At 41.6% G+C, this 23,957-nt stretch overlaps 1 protein-coding gene across 3 annotated transcripts in view; it reads left to right on the forward strand.

Annotated features, from left to right (window-relative positions):
* GPBP1 (GC-rich promoter binding protein 1) overlaps positions 1-23,957 on the forward strand; it is a 48,882-nt gene that overhangs the window by 21,110 nt on the left and 3,815 nt on the right. For all 3 annotated transcript variants that reach the window (XM_074932150.1, XM_074932151.1, XM_074932149.1), the window contains exons 4-10: positions 8,369-8,492; positions 8,975-9,198; positions 9,599-9,665; positions 11,970-12,154; positions 13,553-13,693; positions 14,130-14,294; positions 18,419-18,603. In XM_074932150.1, the coding sequence (XP_074788251.1) occupies positions 8,369-8,492; positions 8,975-9,198; positions 9,599-9,665; positions 11,970-12,154; positions 13,553-13,693; positions 14,130-14,294; positions 18,419-18,603 (1,091 nt within the window). The remainder of the gene's footprint in view (positions 1-8,368; positions 8,493-8,974; positions 9,199-9,598; positions 9,666-11,969; positions 12,155-13,552; positions 13,694-14,129; positions 14,295-18,418; positions 18,604-23,957) is intronic.

The raw sequence follows: 23,957 nt of genomic DNA on the forward strand, positions 1-23,957 counted from the left end.
GCCTTTTTTGGGTACAGCTGTCTCTGGAAGTTACTTCTTGCATTCTATGGAATGTGCATGCGTAGTCTCTGGTCACCCAAGTTAAGATCCCAGACTTTACTTCTGCCTTTCAAACTGTGATCTTCTGTCCTTTCTGACTGTTTTTATTTTTCCTCTGCTGCAACATGTCACTTGTGCTTTGTTCTGCTGCCAACACAAATGTCGTGGTTTGAACTCAGCTGGCAGCCAACCACCACGCATCCATTTGCTAACCCTTTCCCCTCACCTAGGAAAATAGAGGAGGGATAAAAGGAAAAATACCTGTAGGTTGAAATAAAAACAGTTTCGTGATTGTAATGTAACAGAACAATAATGGAGAGCCCAAACGGGTAACACAGAATGCACTTACTCACCACCTGCTGACTGACACGCAGCCTCTGCCCCCAATAACGATCCTGACAGAAGGGAAATTCCACTGCGAAAATCCTGTTGCACCAACCTGAAGCAAGAGAGAACCCACCTCCTTTATATACCAAGCATGATGTCACACGATATGGAATGCTCCAGTGGCCAGTCTGGGCCTGACACTCCAGCTGTGCTCCTTCTCAACTCCAGGAAAGTTAACTCTATACTGGCTGAAATCCGGGTTGAGTACTCTGGCTATGCTGTCACCCAGATCTGGAAAATTAACTCTATCCCTGCTGAAACCAGAACAGTCTCCACCCCTTATTCCACACCATTTATGTTTCACTCAGATTCCCAAACATTCTTAAGTAATCACCCTTAATTGTAAGTAAACCACCCCTTTCCCTGGTCTCACAGATATCATTCCCTTAGTCTATGGGCCATTCTTCCAGAATGTCTGCTGAGTTCATTTAGTCCATAACTTTGGGTTCCATCTGTCGTGACAGTCTTTTAAGGCTGGAGGGATGAGGTGGAGTTGACTCAGTCAGTGGAGCAGGTGGCCTTGAATGTGGCAGGAAGATGTTGTGGGGCACAGTTGCCTTAACAGAGTTATTTGACAGTTCAATTAATTGTTTTTTTACCCTAAAATCAAATCTCCCTGATGTACACATTGGACTTCTCCATCCTTCTGCATTACCCACCAAGTGCACCCTTGGGCAAAAGTAATCCCACATATGAGTTTACCATTATGTGATACAAGAGTAACCCAGATAGTCTTCCCTAGCATATCTGTAACACACACTGTGGGGGCTTTATCCCCATTGTGATGGTTTGACTCTGGCTAAATGCCAGGTATCCACCAAGTCGCTCTATCACTTCCCCCTCCCCCTTTCCCTTTGTTTTCTCAACAGGGTAAAGAGAGGAAAGAAGATAAACTAACCCTTGTGGGTGAAACAAAAGCAGTTTTAATATAAGCACAATGAAGCAAAGGTCCATGCGTGGAAGCAAAAGCAAACAGATCTATTCTCTACTTCCCATGGACAGGCGATGTGGGGCCTTCTCAGGAGCAGGGCTCCAATACGTGTAGTGGTTCCTCAGAGGACCAAGGGTGACCCCACCCCCTTCCTCCTTTCTCCCAGCTTTATACTGAGCAGACGTCACATGGTATGGAATATCCCTTGGTCAGTTGGGGTCAGCTGTCCTGGCTGTGTCCCCTCCCAAGATCTTGCCCACCCCGTCCCACTGGGGGAAATATCAGAAAGAGCCTTGGTGCTGTGTAAGCACTGCTCAGCAGCAGCCACAACACCAGGGTGCTATCAACACCCTGCCAGCTCCCAGCATAAACCACAGCACCGTGAGGGCTGCTATAGGGGAAAACCAATTCTAGTTCAGCCAGACCCAGTACACCCATCTGCAGTATGTAGGAGATGTGATTGAGCAGGACCAGCTTGCTTGGCAGATCCTCTGGTATTGACTAACCACGTGGATTTTGCTAAATGTACATCCTGGTGTTTGAAAGTTCCACCACCCATTGCTCTCAGTGTAGTTTTCAGCAATCCATTGTATCACTCAATCTTCCCAGAGACTGCTGCATGTTAGGGGATGTGATATATTCACTCAATGCCATGTCCTTTGGCCCAGGCATCTATGAGGTTGTTACGGAAATGTGTCCCATTATCTGACTCAATTCTTTCTGGAGTGCCATGCCGCCATAAGACTTTCTCCTCAAGGCCTGAAGTGGTGTTCTGGGCAGTGGCATGGGACACGGCAGAAGTTTCCAACCAGCCAGTGGCTGCTTCCACCATTGTAAGCTCATAGTGTTTGCCTTGCCGAGTTTGTGGGAATGTGATATAATCAATCTGCCAGGCCTCCCCATATTTATATTTTAAACCATCGTCCTCCATACCAAATGGGCTTTAACCATTTGGCTTGCTTGATTGCAGCACATGTCTGACATTCATGGATTACCTGTGCAATACTCCACCCCTTGGTCATAAGCCCATCTGTATGTTGCATCTCTTCCCTGATGGCCTGAGGAGTCATGGGCCCAGCGAGCCATAAACTGTTCACCCTTATGTTGCCAGTGCAGATCCATTTGAGACACCTTGATCTTGGCAGCCAGATCCACCTGTTGGTTGTTCTGATGTTCTTCAGTGGCCCAGCTCTTGGGTACATGAGAGTCTACATGGTATACTTTCACAAACAGATTCTTTACCTGAGCAGCAATATCTTGCCATAATTCAGCAGTCCAGATGGATTTGCCTCTGCGCTGCCAGTTGCTCCGTTTCCACTGCTGTAACCACCCCCACAGCAAATTTGCCACCATCCATGAGTCAGTATAGAGGTAGAGCACCGGCCACTTTTCTCACTCAGCAATATCCAAGGCCAGCTGGATGGCTTTTGCCTCTGCAAACTGACTTGATTCACCTTCTCCTTTAGCAGCTTCAGCAGCCCCTCGTGTGGGGTTCCACACAGCTGCTTTCTACCTTCGCTGTTTTTCTACAATGTGACGGAACCTGTTGGTAAACAGGGCATATTGCTTCTCATTATCCAGTAGCTCAGTATATGGTGGGGCCTCTTCAGCACACGCTTCCTCTGGCGCCATTCCAAAGTCTTTGCCTTCTGGCCAATTTGTAATCACTTTCAGTATTCCTGGGCTGCTGGGGTCCCTATTGGAGCCCAATGTGTGATTAATGTGACCCATTTACTTCACGTGGCATCAGTTGCATGGTGTGTAGAGGGGACACTCCCTTTGAACATCCAGCCCAGCACTGGCAGTCGGGGTGCCAGGAGGAGCTGTGCTGCAGTCCCAATCACCTCTGAAGCAGCTCGGACCCTTTCATGTGCTGCCAGTATCTCCTTTTCTGTTGGACTATAGTGGTCCTCTGATCCTCTGTATCCCCAGCTCCAAAACCCCAGAGGTCGACCCCAAGTCTTCCCTGGTGCTCTCTGCCATAGACTACAGGTAGGGCCTTTTTTCCCAGCTGCAGTGTAGAGCACATTTTTAACATCTTGTCCAGTCAGAACCAGCCCGAGGGCTACTGCATGAACTATTTCTTGTTTAATTTATTCACAAATTTGTTGTTGCTCTGGATCCCATATAAAATCAGTCTTTTTCTGGGTCAGTTGATAGAGAGGGCTGACAGTCTGATTGCAATTTGGAATGTGCAGTCTCCAGAAACCCACACCACCTAAGAAAGCCTGCGGGGTTTTTTTTTTGCTAATTGGTGGTGGCATATCTGTAATTTTATTAATCGCCTCCATGTAATTTTATTAATCGCCTCCATCAGCATCTAATGATGTCCATCTTGCCATATTATTCCTCAAAACTGAATCTCCTATGCAGGTCCATTGACCTTACCCTGCTTTATTGCAAAACTGATTCTCAGGAGGATTTGGATTATTTTCTCCCCTCTCTCAAAACCTTCTTCTGCTGTATTTCCCCACACAATGATGTCATCAATGTGCTGTAAGTGTTTCAGGGCTTTACCCTGTTCCAGTGCAGTCTGGATCAGTCCATGGCAAATGGTGGGGCTGTGTTTCCACCCCTGGGGCAGTTGATTCCAGGTGTATTGGACACCCCTCCAGGTGAAAACAAACTGAACTGCACTCTACTGCCAAAGGGATGGAGAGGAATGCTGTTAGCAATATCAGTAGTGGTGTACCACTTGGCTGCCTTTGACTCTCGTTCATACTGAAGTTCTAACATGTCTGGCATGGCAGCACTCAGTGGTGGTGTGACTTCATTCAGGCCACAATAGTCTACTGTCAGCCTCCACTCTCCATTCACACTGGCCATATGAGGCTGTTCAAGGGTGTGCAAGTCTTGCTGATGACTCCTTGGCTCTCTAGTTGATAAATCAGTTTATTGATCAGGATTACAGACTCTCGATTGGTATGATATTGCTGTCGGTGCGCTGTTGTAGTGGCAATTGGCACCTGTTGTTCTTCAACCCTCAGCAATCCCACAACAGAAGGATCCTCTGATAGACCAGGTAACAGAGACAGCTATTTAATTTCCTCCATCTCCAAGGCAGCTATACCAAAAGCCCACTGATACCTTTTGGGTCCTTAAAATACCCTCTCCTGAGATAATCTGTACCAAGAATGTGTGGAGCTTCTGAGTCAGTCACAATGGAGTGTTTTTCCCACTCATTCTCAGTTAGGCTCACCTCAGCCTCCATCCAACACAGTCAACTCTGTCACTCCTGAAATACAAACGGGTTCTGCTCCTTTAAAATTTGATGGCATTAGGGTGCATTGCGCACCAGTGTCCACTAGGGCCTTATACTGCTGGGGGTCAGATGTGCCAGGCCAGTGAATCCACACCATCCAGTAAACTTGGTTGTGCCTGTCCTCCGCTTGGCTGGAGGCAGGGCCCCTCTAATGTTGATCATAATACCTGCTAATGGCAAATGGGCTAGTGTCATGTGCACGGGTTTCAGTCTCATCTTGATCACTCACTTCTTGTGAATACAAATCAGAAGTTACTCTCGTAGGATTGTGAGCAAAGTTGACCTTTCTGCTCTGTTTGGGCACCCGATTACTGGAAACCGGAGCAGTATTTTTCCTGAAAGAACCCTGTTTTGTACTTGTTCTTCCTTCCAACTCACCCATTTTTCTGGGAGGTATAGGTAGGTTTTCCCAACCTGTTTCTTCATGTCTTCTCCATGGACATGCAGGCAGGCAATACCACAAGTTCCCCTGTCACGTGTACCCGTTCTCTTGAGTAGGGAAATGCTTCTCATAGCTGAGATCCTAGTCCGTGCAGGTGGGAAGTAGGACATGTCCTCTTTAAATTGCTGGAATTCTTGAGATGGTTCCTTCGAAGCTGTGACAAGGGAGGAAGAAAGACTTCTTCATGTTGTCAGAGTCAGCAAGTCAATTCATCCACTGTTAGTCCCTCTTCATCTCTCCAGCCCATTACTGCTAATGCACTGGCATATGATGATGGTGTGCTCTGTACAAACTTTTGCCACTTGGGCCATGTGCACTGGACTTCATCTGGATCTGTGGGTAGCCACACATTATCTGGGTCATAGTCCACGGCTAGCTCCCTCAAGTATTGGATACCTCTCTCCATAGTGGTCCACTTACTTGGACGACGTATAACGTCTTTCTTGAAGAGATACCTCTTCCTCATGCTTGAGAGGAGTCACCCCCAGAGACTCAGATTTTCTGTCCTTTTTCCAATTGCTTTGTCAATTCCCCATTCCCTAGACAGGGATTCTAGCTGCCTGGCTTCCCTACACTCTTAATTCCATGCTACTGGCCTTGCTGTCCTAGTATCAGAGCAGCCAAGTAACGAGATCCTCACCTGGATGGCAGCTGAAATCCTTTTGCATGTCTTGCAGCTCACTCAGGAATGAGGATCAGGTGATTATCACTGATTCTGCCTCCTCCTCCTGTTCCCATGATGGCTCTGGTTCATTGTCATCCTTCACGCTGTGAGGGAATTTTCTTCTTGCATATTTTTTCTTGTGTACAGGAGCAACTGTCACAGGTTGGTTCTCTGTGTTCAGCTGCAGCACCTATTGTTGGGGTTGGACTAGCTGCAGTACCTGTTGCCAGAGTCAGAGTGGCTGCACCACTTGTCATGGGGGTTGTAGTGGCTGCAGTTTCTGATGTGGACTTTAGAGTGGCTGCAAGGTCGTCATTTTGTTACCAGATGGAGAGCCCTTCTCTTCCCTTTGAGGGTACTGAGTAGTGTTTAACAGGACTTGGTAGGCATGGGCTAGGCCCTAGCATGTTGCAGTGAGCTGTGCCTTTCTGGAATTATCTGGGTGACAACTTATTTCTTCCATATATTTCACTAGCTCTATAGGATTCTGCACCCATTTGGAAGTGAATTTCCAATACACTGGAGGTGCACACTGTTCTAAATACTTGCCAATGCTATCCCACACCCCAGCCACTCATAATTCTCCAGCCTTGGGGTAGATCTCTGGGTGATACTCTTAAATAGTTGCTTAACCCTGAACAAAGCCTGAACCACTTGCAGGAACACACTGACTCCCAGCAGTAAGATGACTATTTTAGTGTCAACATTCTAAGGATATTCAAAATTCCCAAAGTTCTCAAACACAATTGTAAATAGCCCCAGGACCAGTGACTTCATTGTGCCATAAATCAGCATTACATGGTACAGCAAAACCAAAATCTTAATCCAACACTTATGGGTGGTGAGCAGCATCATGGGGACTACGTACAGCAAACGAGGTAAAATCTTAAGCAGCCAAGCAATCAATATTATGACCCGATCTGTCGTTATTTCAACCCTCATGTCCCATGTTGGACACCAAAAGAACTGTCATGGTTTGAACTTGGCTGGTGACAAGATTGAAATAAAAAACAGTTTAGTGATTGTAATGTAACAACAGTAACGGAAGGCCCAAACAGGTAATGCACAATGCACTTGCTCACCACCTGCCGACTGACATCCAGCCTGTGCCCCCTCAGCAGCGACGCTGGCAGAAGGAAGGAAGCATGAGAGAGAACTTGTCTCCTTTTTATATACCAAGCATGGTGTTTCATGATATGGAATGCTCTAGAGGCCAGTCCAGACCCAGCACTCCAGCTGTGCCCCCTCCCAGCTCAAGGAAATTTAACTCTATGCATACTTGAGGACTGCTACACTATCTGCCATTGAAAGTCCTTTTAAAAATGAATTGTCTTTACCATTGTGAGAGACAACTTTTAAAAACAGGTCCTGAAAGAAACAGGCCTATGAGAAACAAAGACTTGAGAAAAACAGCCTGAGAAAGAGATGAGGGATAGCAGGGGGAGTAGAGGCCCTCTGAGCTAAGGAATGTCTCAAACACTTGAAAGTAATGAAACTATAGCCACAGGGTGGATAGTGTGGAGTTTGAAGCTGATAAGGCTGCCCAAATACCACAGGATGCAGCTGGAGAGGGGACTCCTGTGGAGACAAGACAGTTCTGCTCTGGTGCACCTGGTCATATTTCAAGGGCCATCTGTCCCATGAATGCTTCATTATCCACAAAATGCATATTAAAGTTAATATCCCTGAATATGCTAACAGGATCATGCTAATTACATCATCTTATGAGAACCTGCTGAGGGAATTGGAGTTGTTTAGTCTGGAGAAGAGGAGGCTGAGGGGAGACCTCATCACCCTCTACAGCTCCCTGAAAGGAGGGTGCAGAGAGCTGGGGATGAGTCTCTTTAACCAAGTAACAAGCAATACGACAAGAGGGAATGGCCTCAAGTTGTGCCTGGGAAGGTTTAGACTGGATATTAGGAAGTATTTCATTACAGAAGGGGTTGTTAGGTGTTGGAATGGGCTGCCCAGGGCAGTGGTGGAGTCCCCATCCCTGGAGGTGTTTAAGAGTCATGTTGACATAGTGCTGAGGGATCTGGTGTAGTTAGGATCTGTCAGTGTTAGATTAATGGTTAGACTAGATGATCTTCAAGGTCTTTTCCAACCTAGATGATTCTGTGAGTTACACCCTACCCCTCCCCATACATGGGATATGTAGATACATGGGTCAACCTCAGGGATGGACCCAAGGAAAATTGTGTACAAATTGAGGGGGGAAAAAGAGGAGGTGGGACAGAGAATGGGGTGAAACAAAGAAGATGGATGCCTCCTTGAATCCTCGCTGGTGGGATCAATGCAGGAACCCAGACCAGTGATCTCTCTTTCTTTATGCTTTCTCCCTCCTCTCCTTTTTCCCCTTTTTCTTCACTACCATCAAGTAATGCAAGACATATTGTATTGCTTGCCATAACTCTTTATATATTTAGCCAATTATCATGTATCCGGTTAGTACATTGTGGGAAGTTAATAAACTTTGAGACTCACCATTGTCCACTGCCATTGGGGATTTACACATCTAAGTCACTTGTCTCTCTTGTCTGAGTGGGACATGACAACCAGGAGTAATGTGCATGTTACAGTTCTGTTAATTTAGTTTTGTTATTAATCAGATATCTCAGGTCTACCACTTGTGCTCCTTTACAGTCATCACTGAATTTTGAGAAACATTCTGAAAATATTTCGTGGACAGAGAATCGTTATGAAGCAAATCGTAGAAGACATAACTCTTCAGATGGGTTTGATACTAACATTGGACGGCCTAATGGAGGTATTTAGCTTTCATGGAACATTTTGAATATGTTTATATCATTGCTTTGTAGCGTTAGCTAGAAAAAAAGTCCAATGATAATATCTCTCCTATGCTAAATTCTTATTCTGTAGTAAAATAGAGGTAATGGAAAGACATATCTTCTGGGAAAGAATGTGATGACTAAGGGTTGGTTAAAGTAGTGTGATTCCAGATGTATTTCTTTCTTAGTAAGAGTTAATATTCTAGCCAGCAACAAATTAATATTCCAGCCAGTAACTTACAAATGACAATTCAGAAAAGGAGATTGATTTATCTGAATGTTGGACTATTACCCTCTTTCTCTGGCACTGTTTTCCCTACTGCTTATGTGAATGAAGACTTAAGTTTACTATGCTGTCACATCTCAGAGTATAGAACTACTGACTTCTCTAACATTTTTGCAAAAGTAGAATATTCTTTTAAAACTGCAATTACATTTCTTTAAAATTGAAAAATCTAAGGGCATTTTGGGAGAAAAGAGAAGAATGGTTGGCGTTCGCAAGGCAAAAATGGTACAGAAAACATAAACCATCGTGGGGGATACCATGGCGGAGGTTCCCGTGCTCGTACCAGCACTTCCCACTGTGGAAAAGGCCAAGGACTGCATGAAAACAATGTACCTGATAATGAAACTGGGAAAAAGGAAGACAAAGAAGTACCCAAACAGTTTGAGGCTGAGGATTTTGTAAGTTAATTGTAATTATAATAAACATGGTTTTGTTTTTTCTGCAAGTGCCATTTTGTCCATCACAAGCTACTTTATGAGATTTCACTAGCTTGAGATCATCACATAAGAGACCGCTCTTCCCATAGGTAAAGAGGGTGCTAGTCATTTGCTCTTCCCTCTGCTTTTTGCTTTCTCTAAACAGATCTTGTAGTGGTATTGATTGCCTGAGGTGTTTTGTTGGAGAAGAGAAACAAGTGAGCATTGACCTCTTTGGGTCGCAGGAAGAAGTGTCTAGTCTGTCTCCATTTAAAAATCTTTGACAGCAGAGGTCACACTGCCAATATTATTGTGATTCTTTATTTCATTGGTCCCAGAATTCAAGCCTTACTTATTTAATAATTATGAAACTTTCTTTCAGCCATCTTTGAACCCAGAATATGAGAGGGAACTAAACCAGAATAAATCTTTAGCTGCAGGTGTGTGGGGTGAGTATTTTTTATGCTTTAAAATGTAAAAATGTAACAAAGATCTGAAGTTTTTTCAAATAGAACATAGGTTTTTCTTTTTTTTAAATTATAAAGGTATAGTTTTAAATGATTAAAGGTATGGATTGAAACCGAGAAAAATTCAATATTATTATTAGAGAGGTAACACTTCTATTTGAAGATCAATCTGTTGGTCTGTAGCTGCAGCCACAACTAGGATTCTTTCCCAGAACAGCTTTTTGTAAAGATGTCAAGAATTTATATTCACCTTTATTTTCAAGAGGAAAGGCAATGAAGGTGGATCACCTAACATCGTGATATGATTGCTAGCTGAAAACTTTGTAAAACAATGCTTCTGACTCCGTTAGAGCTGTTGGAAGAGTTTGGAGAGAAACGTGGGAGGGCTGGAAAGAGCAGGTTAGCTTGCAAAGATTTAAGGTTTCTTCCTGGAAGCAAGTGTCTTAAGCTGTTGGCTCTGTTTACAAACTGCTTGTAACAAATCCAATCCTGAGAGTGGGCCTTGAACTGAACTGTAGTTTGGGACTGTACCTGATTAAATTGGCTACCGCTTTGCACTTCTGTGGGCTTTATGTAGTCAGTAGTTCATCTTTAAGAAGGTGGCAGCTTTACACTACACAGGTTTTAAAGTAATAAACTTACTCAAAATAAAAACCTTTCTCTTTATTAAATATAAAAGCTACTACTTAATCTGTTGATAACACTGAGATCTGAAATGTTGCTCATTTTAAATAGTACTTTAATTTGCTGATTATTTTTCTTATACTTCACTAGAATATTCTGCACTCTTAGGTAATACTAGATAGAGGCCAAGCCCTCAATATAAATATCTAGTTGCTAAGAACATTTGTAGGAACCTAAACAATTGGACTACTTTCAGGTTTTGTGTGTTCAGCAGTTTTCATGTAAAAGTCAGGAAATAGTTATCTTTCAATAATAGAGCAACAATAACTAAATTATTTCCCAACAAAGTTGGGAAAAATTACATAGCAATTTGAGTGTTTTACAACTGCATGATGTGGCTCAGTTTGGTCCGAAGGAGGACAAGCTTTCCAGGTTTGGTTTTTTTTTAATCACAAGTAAAGGAAGGAACAGTTCTGTTAGCTACATAAAATCATAGAATGGTTTGGTTTGGAAGGGACCTTTAAAGATCATCTAGTCCAACCTGTAAGCCACAGTGCATTGGCTTGTTGTAGCTTTCAGCTTGGTATCTTACTTTAATACAGCTCTGCTGTTGCAAACTTTGTTTTGTAATTGAAAAATTGGGATTAAGGCTGTTGTTATTCCTTTTTAAAGGAAACAGTATTCTGGACAGGAGGAATGTTACAATCCCCTTCTAATGCCTGTTAAAAATGTATGCTTCTGTTAGATTACATTTTACCTTGTGTATATGTGATGGGTGCATGTAAGTATTATGAAAAGTCTTTTCATAATGAGTTTAATGAGAGTTAAGTGTACAGTTACTATAAATGTTTTGTGACAGCTGCCTGCTAAACAAAGCTGAAGTAACTTATGCTTTTATGATAATTTTTTTCAAATATAGGATATGGTGACTGCCTGTGAAATAGAAGAAATGCTTGCAGGGAGAGGAGATAATAATGGAAAATGCTGTTAATGCAACATTGGAATGCATGTGCAAAAAAATAATTGAAGTATTTTCACTTTTTTAAAAATTTTAGTTTTTAATAGGTATTCTTTAAAACTGTTAAAGTCAGTTGCTTATTATGACAGCTGACTATGTCTCTTAGTACTCTTGAACATAGAAATGTTGTAAGCTTCAGATGTTCTGTTAAGTCCATCTGAGGCATAGAGATGGAGAAACTGGTCATTGTTGTGGTCTAGAGTAGTGCACATCTCTTATGTTTATAGAGCCTTGGTGTGGAGCATTTTGCTCTAAACTGAGCTGTTAATAAATATATAAGTAATTATTATTTTAGTAACCTTAAAGGGAAATATGAAAGTCATAACTATCAACAACTAATAGTATTTGGATTTTAGATTTGCAAAGATTTGTGTAGCTGTCTTCTTTGAAGAATATCTTTACTTTCCAAAAGTAAAATTCCTGCATTGACAAGTGAAATATTTTACAAATAGTAGTTGTAGAGAATGGAGAAGAATCTATGTTTCTCCAGATTTGTACAGTGTGTTATTTGTGGAGTTCCTGATTTATGCCTGTTTGCTCTGGACCATGTAGCTATCCAGTACCTTCTGAACTAGAAACTAAAGATTGTATACATGTGCACACATATATATATACACGTGCTTCTTTTTTTTTTTTTCCCCCAGAGTACCCTTTGAATCCTAAATCTAGATCTCCGAGAATGCTGGTCATTAAGAAGGGCAGTACAAAAGAACTACAGATATCTGGATTCCCAGTAGTAGGAAGTCTTCATTCACAGCCACTAAGGAATGGAACTGGCACAAGTGTTTATAAAGGATTAGTCCCTAAACCTGTCACTCCACCCACAAAGGTGAGTCTTGGATACCAGTGGCATGAACAACCTGTTGAAAAAAAACTATGCGTAATTCTGAATGTGCATATTTCACTCCTAGATGTCCTGGTTTTGGCTGAGATAATTTTCTCTTGGTAGCTGGTACAGTAGGTTTTGGATTTGGTGTGGGAATAATGCTGATAATTGACTGACGTTTTAGTTGTTACTAAGTAGTGCTTGTCCTAAGTTAGGAATGTTTCAGTTTCCCATGCTCAGTCAGCAAGCAGGTGCACAGGAAGCTAGGAGGAAGCATGGCCAGTCACGCTGACCCAGACTAACCAAGGGGATGTTCCATACCACAGAACATCATGCTCAGTTACAGAAACTGGGGGGAGTTAGGTGGAAAGGCGGTTCCCACTTGGGAACTGTGTGGGTATTTGTCGGTGGATAGTGAGCAGTTGCATTGTGCATAACTTCTGTGGATTTTTTGTTCTTCAGTTTTATTTCTGTCTCTCTTTGTTATATCCCTTTTCATTACAATTATTATAATATTATTATTGTTGTTACTATATTTTATTTTAGTTATTAAACTGTTCTTATCTTAACCCAGGAGTTTTACTTTTTTCTCTGATTCTCCTCCCCATCCCGCTGTGAGTGGGGAGGAGTGGGTGAGCAGCTGCCTGGTGCTTAGTTGCCAGCTGAGCCTAAACCACGACAATAGAGTATTACGCTTTCAATTCTTGTTAAGTGCAGCGCAACCCAGAAGTGAATGGAAACAACTTTTTCTCATTTTTCTTTTTAAACTATACTCTAATTGGATTACACTTTGATTCTCATTTACGTTTTTGGGGAAGTGCAAGAACTGTCCAAGTGAGAGCGAAAAGGATCTTTTTAACTTACTGAATAGCAGTGCCTTTTGTATACATGATTTTAACAGAGAAATAGATACTAGTGGAGAGAGATAGATGGCATGAAAATACCTTCAAAATTTATCCCAATTATTGATAGAGATGATGTTGCAACCTGCTAGTGTCATTCTGGTCCCTTTCCAAATGAAACTTACTGTGTTCTTCTCTTTATTTTTGTTTCAGGAATTCTGTGCTCTTGAGAGCATGTAATGGAGTAGTTCCTAACTTTTAACATTCTACTGTCTACTAAAATAATACTTTCATCTCTTTAAGACATATTTTGATTCTTAATACTTCAATATGATGGTCTTAATTGTTTTGAAATTCAAGTCTTTATATAAAAATTATAAACAGTATTTGAGCAGATGAATTGCTCATAAACAGTCTCTTTTCCACAAGAAAATGGGTGTTTGCACTAAAATATGGTTGTGGTTATGATGCTTTTGCTTGATAATTTTTCTGAAGATTCCTGAAAATAATCATATTGTAGTTATTGAGTCTTTAAATTTCTGTTTAAATTTTTATTTAGCCTACACAGTGGAAAAGTCAAGCAAAGGAAAATAAACTTGGGAACCCATTTCCTCATGAATCTGCATATGGTGTTTGCAATTTCAGTCCTTTCAGATCAACTGCCAAGGCATTTACTGTATCACAAAATTCAATGAAAGAGGTAAAACTACAGACAAGTTTTATCAAATCTATAAAATGTTTAATTTGTTTAGATAAGGGATTATTAGTTTTATGCAGATTTGTATTAAGTTTTTGTGGAAATTATGTGTGAGAAATATGGAAGGCACATCACTGGCTTTTAAGTACTGCACAGTTTGCTTTGAAATAAAAATGATGCATTGGGAAGTATACCTGATAGGTTTAAACATCAAAACTGCTAATAGTATAGTGCACTTCAGAAGGTACACTGGTTGTTAGCAGTCCTTCATAAACCTGCATCTCTGAGTTTACATGTAAGAACTATATATACTGAAATACGAATATCTTCACTCTGCTTTGATTGTGTATATACATGAAACCTGAAACTAAGGTGCCAGGAGTCTTTTTGTCTTTCAAAGTTTTCTAATATTTTTTCTTTTTCTGATTCCCTACATTAGTGTAATCGGTCAAGTTCTTCATCCCCTGTTGACAAAGTTGGTCAGCCTCGTTTAACAAAATTGACAAGAATGCGAACTGATAAGAAGAGTGAATTTCTGAAAGCATTGAAACAAGATAAAGTGGAAGAGGAACATGAAGATGAGAATCATGCTGGGCAGGCGAAGGTAGTTTTGTTCATATCTGTTGTAGATCCAGCAGTAGTAGTTTTCAGATGGACTGTGAACTACTTTTTATTTTGCTCTGAACAGCTGTTAAGTGATGATCTCAGATCTTGAAATGAAGGAAAGGGATTGCATTTTGGTGAATTAAAAAAAGTTGTTCCAAGTACTACTCTTTCCTCAGTGGTCTTAGTTTTCTTTTTTCTTGCAGTATCTGTTCATACATGTTAATAACTCAGGTACGTCTGTGTCTTTAGCAACAATAAAAAAAATTAATTAAGCTTAGTAGAGTAACCTAATCGTAGAAGTGTTTAAGTTGGAAAAGATCTTTAAGACTGAGTCCAACTGCTAACCTGGCACTGCCAAATCCTCCACTAAACCATGTACCTAAGTGCTACATCTTCACATCTTTTCAGTGTCTCCAGGTACAGTGACTCAACCACTTCCCTGGGCAGCCTGTTCCAATGCTTGACAACACTTTCAGTGAAGAAATTTTTCCTGATATCCAGTCTAAACCTCACCTGGCTCAACTTGAGACCATTTCCTCTTGTCCTATTGCTTGTTACTTGGGAGGAGACTAACACCCACCCACCTCAACCTCCTTTCTGGTAGTTGTAGACAGCAATTAAGATCTCCCCTCAGCCTTCTTTTCTCCAGACTAAACAACCCTCAGCCACACCTCATAAGACTTGTGCTCTAGACCTTTCACCAGGTTTGTTGCCTTTCTTGGGACACACTCCAGCCCCTCAACATCCTTCTTTTAGAGAGGGGCCCAAAACCAAACATAGTATTTGAGGTGCAGCCTCACCAGTGCTGAGTACAGGGGCATGATCACTTCCCTATTGATGCTGGCCACACTGTTTCTGATACAAGCCATGATACTGTTGGCCTTCTTGGCCACCTGGGCACCCTGCTGGCTCATATTCAGCCAGCTGTTGACAAACACCCACAGGTTGTTCCCCACCAGGCAGCTTTCCAGCCACTCTTCCCCAAGCCTGTAGTGTTACATGGGGTTGTTGTGACCCAGATGCAGGACCCGGCACTCAGCCTTGTTGGACCTCATACAGTTGGCCTCGGTCCATCGATCCAGCCTGTCAGATCCCTCTGTAGAGCCTTTTTGCCCTCAAGCAGATCAACATTCCTGCCCAGCTTGCTGTCATCTGCAACCTTATGGAAGTTGCACTTGATACCCTAGTCCAGATCATTGATGAAGATATTAAACAGAACTGGCCCCAGTTCTGAGCCTTAGGGAACACCACTTCTGACTGGCTGCCTGCTGGATTTAACTCCATTCACCACCACTCTCTGGACCCGGCCATCCAGCCAGTTTGTTACCCAGTGCAGAGTATGCTCATCCAAGCCCTGAGCAGCCAGTTTCTCTGGGGGAGCGCTGTGTGAAATGATGTTACTAAAGTCCAGGTAAACAGCCTTTCCCTTATCCACTAAGCAGGTCACCTTGCCACAGAAGGAGATCAGGTTTGTCAAGCAGGACCTGCCTTTAATAAACCCATGCTGGCTGGGCCTGGTCACCTTGTTGTCCTGTGCACATGATGACACTCAAGATGATCTGCTCCATAATCTTCCCCGGCACCGAGGTCCGGCTGACAGGCCTGTAGTTGCCCAGATCCTCCTTACGGCCCTTCTTGTAGATGGGCAGCACATTTGCTAACCTCCAGCCAACTGGGACCTCCCTGGTTAGCCAGGACTGCTGATAAGGGATGGAAAGTGGCTTGGTGAGCACTTCACCAGCTCCCTCAGTACCCTTGGGTGGATCCCATCCAGCCTCACAGACTTGTAGAGTGCAATGTTTCGTACCTTGGCTGGTAGTTATCCTGCAAAACAAATAATGGAAAAACTTGGCTCTGCTTCTCAAATAGTTTATTTCTTAGTTACAGTGTTTAGATAGCCAGAAGTTATCTATTCTTGGTCTAGTCATAAGAGCAATAGTTCATTTTATGCATGTGTAAAGAACCTGTTTTTACTTCCTGATTGAGAACTTGGAGGCCTCTATTGTCTATATATAATATGTGTTGGGTTTCTTTCAGTCTGGATGGATTTATGCAGTGCTTGGCTGACACCAGAGGACATTTGTGTCCAGGCTACCAGCCATCAACAAGCTATAAGCATAGTTACCATACATAGTCCAAGTGAAAATAAGTATTGTATTATTGATTACAAGCCTGATTACAAATTGGCCAGATAAATGAGTGGGTTTGTGGATGGTTTATTCGTATTCAGAAACATGAAAAAAGAAGTGGTGCCAGTATACATTGCTTATACAAGAAAGATTGACTTTTCTGACCCTGTTCCTATTTCAGGCAAAATAAAATTTTCTGTAATGTGGCTGTACAACTTAGTTTTGTGTGTGAGTTAAGAAATGTCTGCATCATTCCATTAAGTGTTCTATGGCTGAGCATCCTGAGATGCATGTTAGGGGTAGTGTTGTTCATGTGTCCAAGAAATTAAGAAATACACAACGATTTTGACCTAAGATTGAAAAGATATTGAGAAACACTATCTTGAACTTCAGAATTCTGAAAATAATACATGAACTTGGTGGGAGTTTCTGTTCCTGAAATTGTCTTGAGTTCATAATATCTTTGTGATATGTCAAATGCATTTCATTGTCCCATTGTACACAGCTGATTTTCAGACACGAGTTTAAATTTAAATAAGGCTTTTAGTAGTGGAAGCTGTAATGTCATTGGTCAGGTGTATGTAACATGTAGCATGGAGTAGTTGTTGGCAAGTGTATGCTTTCTTCTGTGTGCTGTTGCTGTTTCACTAACAGGTGTGAAAACATGTTAAACAAATCATGCAACTAAGTTCTAATTCCAACATTCATTTTAATGATCATCAGTAGAAGACATGGTGAGCAACTGAGTGGATGGGGAGATAACTTCACAACAGTATTCTCTAATGTGATCCTGTTGATGGAGTTTTAAGGCCTGCAGTAACAGATTTCATCTGAAATAATGAGGCAAATCATAATCAGCAGCTAAATCATGCTTGGAAGAATGTGCTTTGCCCTATAAATACTAAAATTTTAAAATATTTTTATGAATTCTGTTGATAATCTGAGATGCATTCTTCAGGTGTATGATTTAACAGCAGAATGTATTTTTACTGGGATACTTATTCTAAAAAATTTCTTGCTGAGCATTCTGAAATTTCTGTTGGCAGCCAACAGTGAGTTGGAGGGAAATGGTGATGGTCTTGATCCTGCACTCTGAAGTATGGTTTCTTAAAAGTGTAGAACTGGGTGACTGAGTGTTTGTCTCCTGCTGTGGATAATGCTGTTTTATGCCTAGTTTTGAGATTTTGTTGTCAAAAGGGTGTTAATTAGATAATGATCGTACTCAGCTCTTTTTTTACAGTTGGTAAGACTCTGAAGCTATTTGGTTCGTTACTAAATAAGAATTAGGTTACTGAATGAGTAGAGTAAAAAGAAACATCTCTGTTTTATAGGATTAAAGAACTTTTAATACTTGAGTGAACCTGAACAGTCTGCTTTCTAAAGAAACTTTCTTCATAGTTCTTACTTTATGGCTAGAAAGTCACAGTTGCTGTTAACAGCCTGAGAAGCTGTGGTAGGTGCTTGTGTGTAGGGTAAGTTGTCTGAATTTAGAGCAGTATTCAGTCTTTCTGAGCTTGTGGCAGATGAATTTGCTGGTTGAGCTATGGTAGCTGTGACCTGCCCCTTACTCTAAGTAACCGTGAGAACTCTTACGCTTTAAACTTCTGACACGCATGGCTCTGATATTTAATTAGGCACTTGTGTAAGTTCAACAAATAACCGATTGTTTCTGTAAGTATGAAAGGCAGCTTAAATAAGTTTGAATTTTAAGATATGTTTAAAACTTTGTAGAAAAGAGTTTGAGGCAGAGTATGGAAGTTGCTTTCGACAAGTTTGAGACAAGTTTGAGTTTACTTGATCGGTCACATAACTTAAGATTTCTCTAGTATCCACGTACTGCAAACTCTAGAAGTATAAACAGAATTACCCCTGAAGAAGTATAGAGTGTCTCCAGTTAAACTTAAATGGAATCACTGAATTGTAGCACTTCCACTCACAAGTAAATGTCTGCAATTTACTTTTAAACTTTGTAATACATAATTATTTTTAACAGGATGATGAGTCCTTTAACTTGTGTAACAGCAACAGTCCTTATCATGAGAGAGATATAAACCGAAACTTCGAAAATGAAATGCTGCAGGAGAATGGCAATTCTTCAATTACATCTCAACAGATCGTTCAATCTTCAGCTTTCCCTCAGGCAGATGTTCTTTCAAGCTCACTTGAAGCAGAGCATAGGTATGTACTTATATAACATAAAGAGTGTTCCTTCATGGTAAGTGAGCATGTCATAAATTCTTACTAGTTCAGAAGTCAGAATCTGAAAACTGAGAACATATAAAATGTTTGATGAATACTGTCAAAGTTTAACTTTTAGACATGTACTGATTTAACATGGAATATACTTTGTTTCTACTAGACTTATGTACTGACAAACTTGCTATACTAAAAATTTGATGTATTTCATTATGAAGAAATAAAGCAAACTGCATAGTGACTTCATCTCTCTGATTTTGGTCTGCATGTCTAGGAGAAATAGTGCATGTTATTGCTGTTTGTATTAATAGTAGTTTAAATGCTGCACCTTGCATAAAATTCCATGGAGTTTTTTGTCAGTGTTAAAGTAGTCAATTATTTCTATAGCTGACTATTTGACACTGTTAGTGATATCACAAGACAGTGCTCTAGAAAGGGAGAGTAACTGCAAAAAAAGATTGAAACAATTCTAGTATCTCATAAAAGTAACTGCAGTAGCAACTGATAGAGAATGATGCTGCTGGGAAATCACTGGAGATGAGCTTGTCATGAGCTCTGTCAGATTCTTACTGTTTCTGGTAGTTACAGAATTGCAGTGATAGATTAGATAGAGAGTTGTTTGGGGTTTTTTTTTAGTGATAGATTATACGTATATGCTGGACTAGACAACTTTCCCTTTTGTAGTACCAGCAGAGGAAACTTTCATGATCTCTTATCCTTGATGAGTATGAAAAATGAAATACACCCTCCTCTGTTCCTTTGTTGCCACCATTGGCTATGGAGACAGAAATCTTTGGCCACCAGAGGCTGCTGCTACTGATTTTTTTTACTAGAAGGAAGGAGTCAAATCAAACTCATTTTTCAATTCAGATGACTTTGAATGGCCTTCATAGGGTTTCTGGGCAAGTGTCTTTCCTTTCTGGTATCCCAGAGAGACTGTGTCTCCATACTGTCCCAGGCCTTTGGCTGTGGCCTTTGCATGCATGTAGACAGATGTTATGGCAAGCCTTTTTGTGGTAAACTGGACTTGAAGTGACTAGCTTAACTCACAGGATACTGGTGCTTACCTAGTAACAGTATTGGAACATCTTGTATAAAATATATCTTAGGCTTCCCTTCTGCTGGGAAAGTTTCCAGCACGGAGCTATCCTGTTGGGTGTGAAGTTTGCTAATCTGAAGTTCAATTTTTTTTATGTACTTCACACTTTAAACCATTGTAGAAGTCTAGTGTCGCTTTAAAGGGACAGTTGTCCTGCTAACTTTAGACAGCGTTGCTGTAAAGTTAGTTAGCCTTTGCCCTAGATTTAATTTACAGGAGCTCTGTAACTATTCACTTTATTATACATAGTACCGTTAACAGCTTGCTTGCAGTAAAACTTCCTAATTCAAATTACTGTTGCCAAAAATATGTAATTGAACTGCATTTGGCATTGCGAGTGTTTCTGTATGTGTATATAAATGCACATATTCACTTAAAGGAGAGTTCTGAATGACTTCCATGCTATTTCTGCTGCTTCCTGAGGATTTAATTGTGCCTGGCTGTCACATTGTCCAATTTAGTGCAAATACTACAGAGGATGTAATTTTAATTTCTTTTATTGTTCTGTTACCCTTTTTTTAAAACAGATTAGTGCTGTTCTCCCTTTTTCCTTCTACAATTCCAGGCTTTTATTATGGTTTTAACAACAGTCATTGGCGCCATTGGTCACCTGCAAGTTTGCCCAATGCATGTCCATTGTATTGGGACCTAGAGTTCTTTGTAGGAGAGGATTATGTTGAAGGGCATTTTTTGCTGTTGTGGCTAAATGAAGTACCTCGCACATGACATCAACTGTGAATTCATCTTGCTTCCTTGTTTTAATATATTCGCCATTCTTCAGCTGTAAGTGTCAGTATCTTGTGTCAGTTCTGGCACATACTTTAGAATCCTCTTTATTTTTTGAGAAATAGCTTTAACCTCCTTTAACATTTAAGGTCAACAGGTGTGTGGTTTGCCTGAAGAAGGTGCTAATCTTTTTGGCAAAAACTGTGCAGCAAGAGACCTTACTATTTTCATTGTTAAATGTCAGTGTGTCTTCAACCTCAGATAACCCCTGTTTTCACAGCATTTTCAGATGTAAAACCACTTTCTTTCTGCTCAGATACTGCTGTCCCACTTTTGGCACTAGGTAAAACATGTTGATTGTTGCATCTTTGGATATCTCAAAAGCTTGAGTCACAAAGAGAAATTTGTCTTGTTTCTTTTCCTTCCCTCATCCCAAAACTCACTCCTAGTTGTAGCCTGTCTCTGCTGAAATACCAGCATCTGCTGTTGAATGAGACTCAATTGCAAAGAAGCCTGTCCTGGCTCTGACATGAGTATGTGCTAGAAAAAAGAAACTATATGAGGTCATTGCATCCTCAGTTGGTTTCCATGGAGGGACACCACCAGTATTCCTCATGGCTGCTCTGTGATCCAGGAAAACTTGCAGGTTCCCTCAGTGTGAGTCTTTGTCTCTTTATACCGTTTTCAAGGGGGTACACTACTGCTCCACCAGAGCAGTTACACAGAGGAAATACATTCTTCTTTTTCCACCTGATGCAGATTTCTTGCTTGAAAATGAAGGTACAGTTTTTACCACATGTAGTAAAACAGGGTCATCTGTGAACGACCTGAACTTCTCAACTTCTATGCCTTATATATCTTTTGTAAGACTTTTAAACTACTTTTATGTAAGAGATCGTTTACAAAAATTATGGACTGATTAATCCATTTGTTACAGACCTTTACACATACACATAGGCAGAGCTTGAAATGACTGTGTATATGAAATGCTGGGGTTTCAACCCCAAGCCCCAGATTAAGGTTGACCTATGGGTGATTCCCACAGCCCTTCCCAAAGGGGGGGTGAGTTTGCCTTTAGGCTTCCCTCCAGGGTGGTGCCGGCCTGGCAGGGAGAGCCATTGGGTAAATGAGCCCCAGGTGTCTGCATTAAGTAAACAAAGGTCCGGTGTCCCCCTTCGGGATAAAAGCTGGGACCACTTGCAGGCAGGGGCAGTGTCTGTCTGTGAGGTGGATGCACTTTGCAGAGTTTCCTGTTGGGGAAGAACCTCCCGACTCCCTGGGACTGGGCTCCAGTGAGGTCTGGCTTTTGTAGATGTAGGCTGTGTAGAGGGTGTATGTGGCTTCCTTGGTCTTATGTATTTGGCTTGTTGGCTTGGTTGTCTCCTGTCCTTTCTATGTGAGACTGCATTTCACCATTTATTCCACCCATTGTTGGTCGTGCGGTGTCGTTGTTGGGGTCAGTGGGATTGATGTCCATTATGTATAATCTGATTGACTTGTTTGTACTCCCAGCGCTCACCCATGTACTGGCCCTTTTGTATCAAATACAATTTGGTTATTGGTTCATCTTTATACTGGCTGTGTCCTTTATGCTAGGCCTGATAATTGGCAAAACAGAAATGGCGATGAGGATGGCCCCGTCTGAAATTCCTGGTTGGGAAGATCCTGTGTATAGTTCACTGGCCCTTGACTGAATTAAATTTGGGGGACCATGTGAAGAGTGGGAGAAGCGGTTGGCAGAAGCTGAACTGCAGGATGTATTAGAAAATGTTCAAAAATTCTCCAGTAAGGCACAGGATGCTGTAACCTTCGGGAGACGGGGATGGATCCTGTTAACAGCATATAAGAAACAGCACCAGCAAAAATATCACTTACAGGCTGAATGTTCCCATATATGAGCTCAGATTATGATATTAGAATCTGTAAACAAGCTCCTTACTGATAAACTTGACACTTCTCAAACTGTACCCGTGAAGGATACAGTACAAGTTGCCCAGTATAAACGTGGGAAGAGACGGGGACAATGTAGTCATAAGAAGGTCCACTCAGAGGTTATACAGGTGGATGTACACCATAATCCTGATGACTCGGATGATGATATCTGGTACCCTGGGGAGTCTGATGGGGCCGGTGCCTCAGATGACTCTGCAGATGTGAGAGCAGTCTTCAGGAGGAAGGTGGAATTTTCTGAGGGTGAGCCACCAGTAAACAGACCTACAATGGAAGATTTCACACAGCAAGAAATCAGTGATATTCTTCCACGGTTCAGTCAGAGACCAGGAGAGCCCCTGCTTGCTTGGATGGTACGTTTATATGGTCAGGGAGCATCAGGGGTTAGCCTGTATAATTTTGACTGCAGAAAGCTTGTAACTCTGAGTTCAGACCCTCTAGTTCAGGAAGCATTTTGGACTAATGATGACAGTAGTAATCTTTTGGCTTTAGCCACTGTGGGGTGCAAGGCAAAATACCCCCTAGATAATTCCTGGCCAGGTTCTGACCAGCCTGGTATACTCTGCGGGATGGTATACAGCGATTGAAGGAAGAAGGAATGAAACTGGCCATTCATGTAGGACATGTTGATGTATTGATGCAACTTCGATTGTCTGTGCCTATGAGGAATGCAATCATTAGAACTGCTCCACTGGCTTATAAGAATGTTCTTATAACTCTCTTACTGAGTGCAACAGGAAATCCCATTAGAGATGTACTTGAGAAAATGCATCAGCTAGGTGACCTTGGAAAATGGACTCCCTGGGAGCGTCAGGGCTATCGAGAATTCTGACGTCAACAGGGCCCCTGGGAGTATACACAGAACTGAGATACCGACGTGGTAAAGATACCGGACGTTGGCTCTCTCAAGGACAGTAGTTTAAAGCTTTATTGAAAGATGGCGTGCCTCTAGCTAAAATTGATGGTCTTGACACCAGTGAATTATGGAGGTTGTACAAGCAGAGAGGGTTACAGAAACCCCATAGAAAAGTGCAGAATTATCAAGCACACTGGTCAGAAACTGTTCAGCCCTCAGCACCCCCTCTGGATCCTCAACGGGATCCCACCTTTGCTCATGGTGGGCCCTCCGGGACCAGTTCAGTTGTTCTGAGGAAGAACCACGAATGACAGCAGTATTCTGACCTGTATCCCTCAAGAGACAATAGGTACTATAATCCATACTGAAATATTGGCCAAGTTCCGGTACATTGGGCGTGGGAGGACCGATGACCCCAGGTGGAGCTACAAATATTCTGGAAAAAAGGTCCTCTCAAATAGTAAAGGCTCTAGTGGATACCAGAGCAGAGGCCTCCTTGATTTATGGAAATGCGAATAAATTTAAAGGCCAATCTGTGATTATTACAGGACTGGGTGGAAAAGAAATTGAAGCGGTACAAATCCAAATTGATATGAAAATTGGAAATCCTCCAAAACGACAGTATACAGTCATGATTGTTCCGTTCCCAGAGTATTTAGTCGGAATGGATATTCTAAAGGGACTTACTTTGAATCTTCTTGATGG

Source organism: Athene noctua, chromosome Z (genome assembly GCF_965140245.1).
Source record: "Athene noctua chromosome Z, bAthNoc1.hap1.1, whole genome shotgun sequence".
Lineage (NCBI taxonomy): Eukaryota > Metazoa > Chordata > Aves > Strigiformes > Strigidae > Athene > Athene noctua.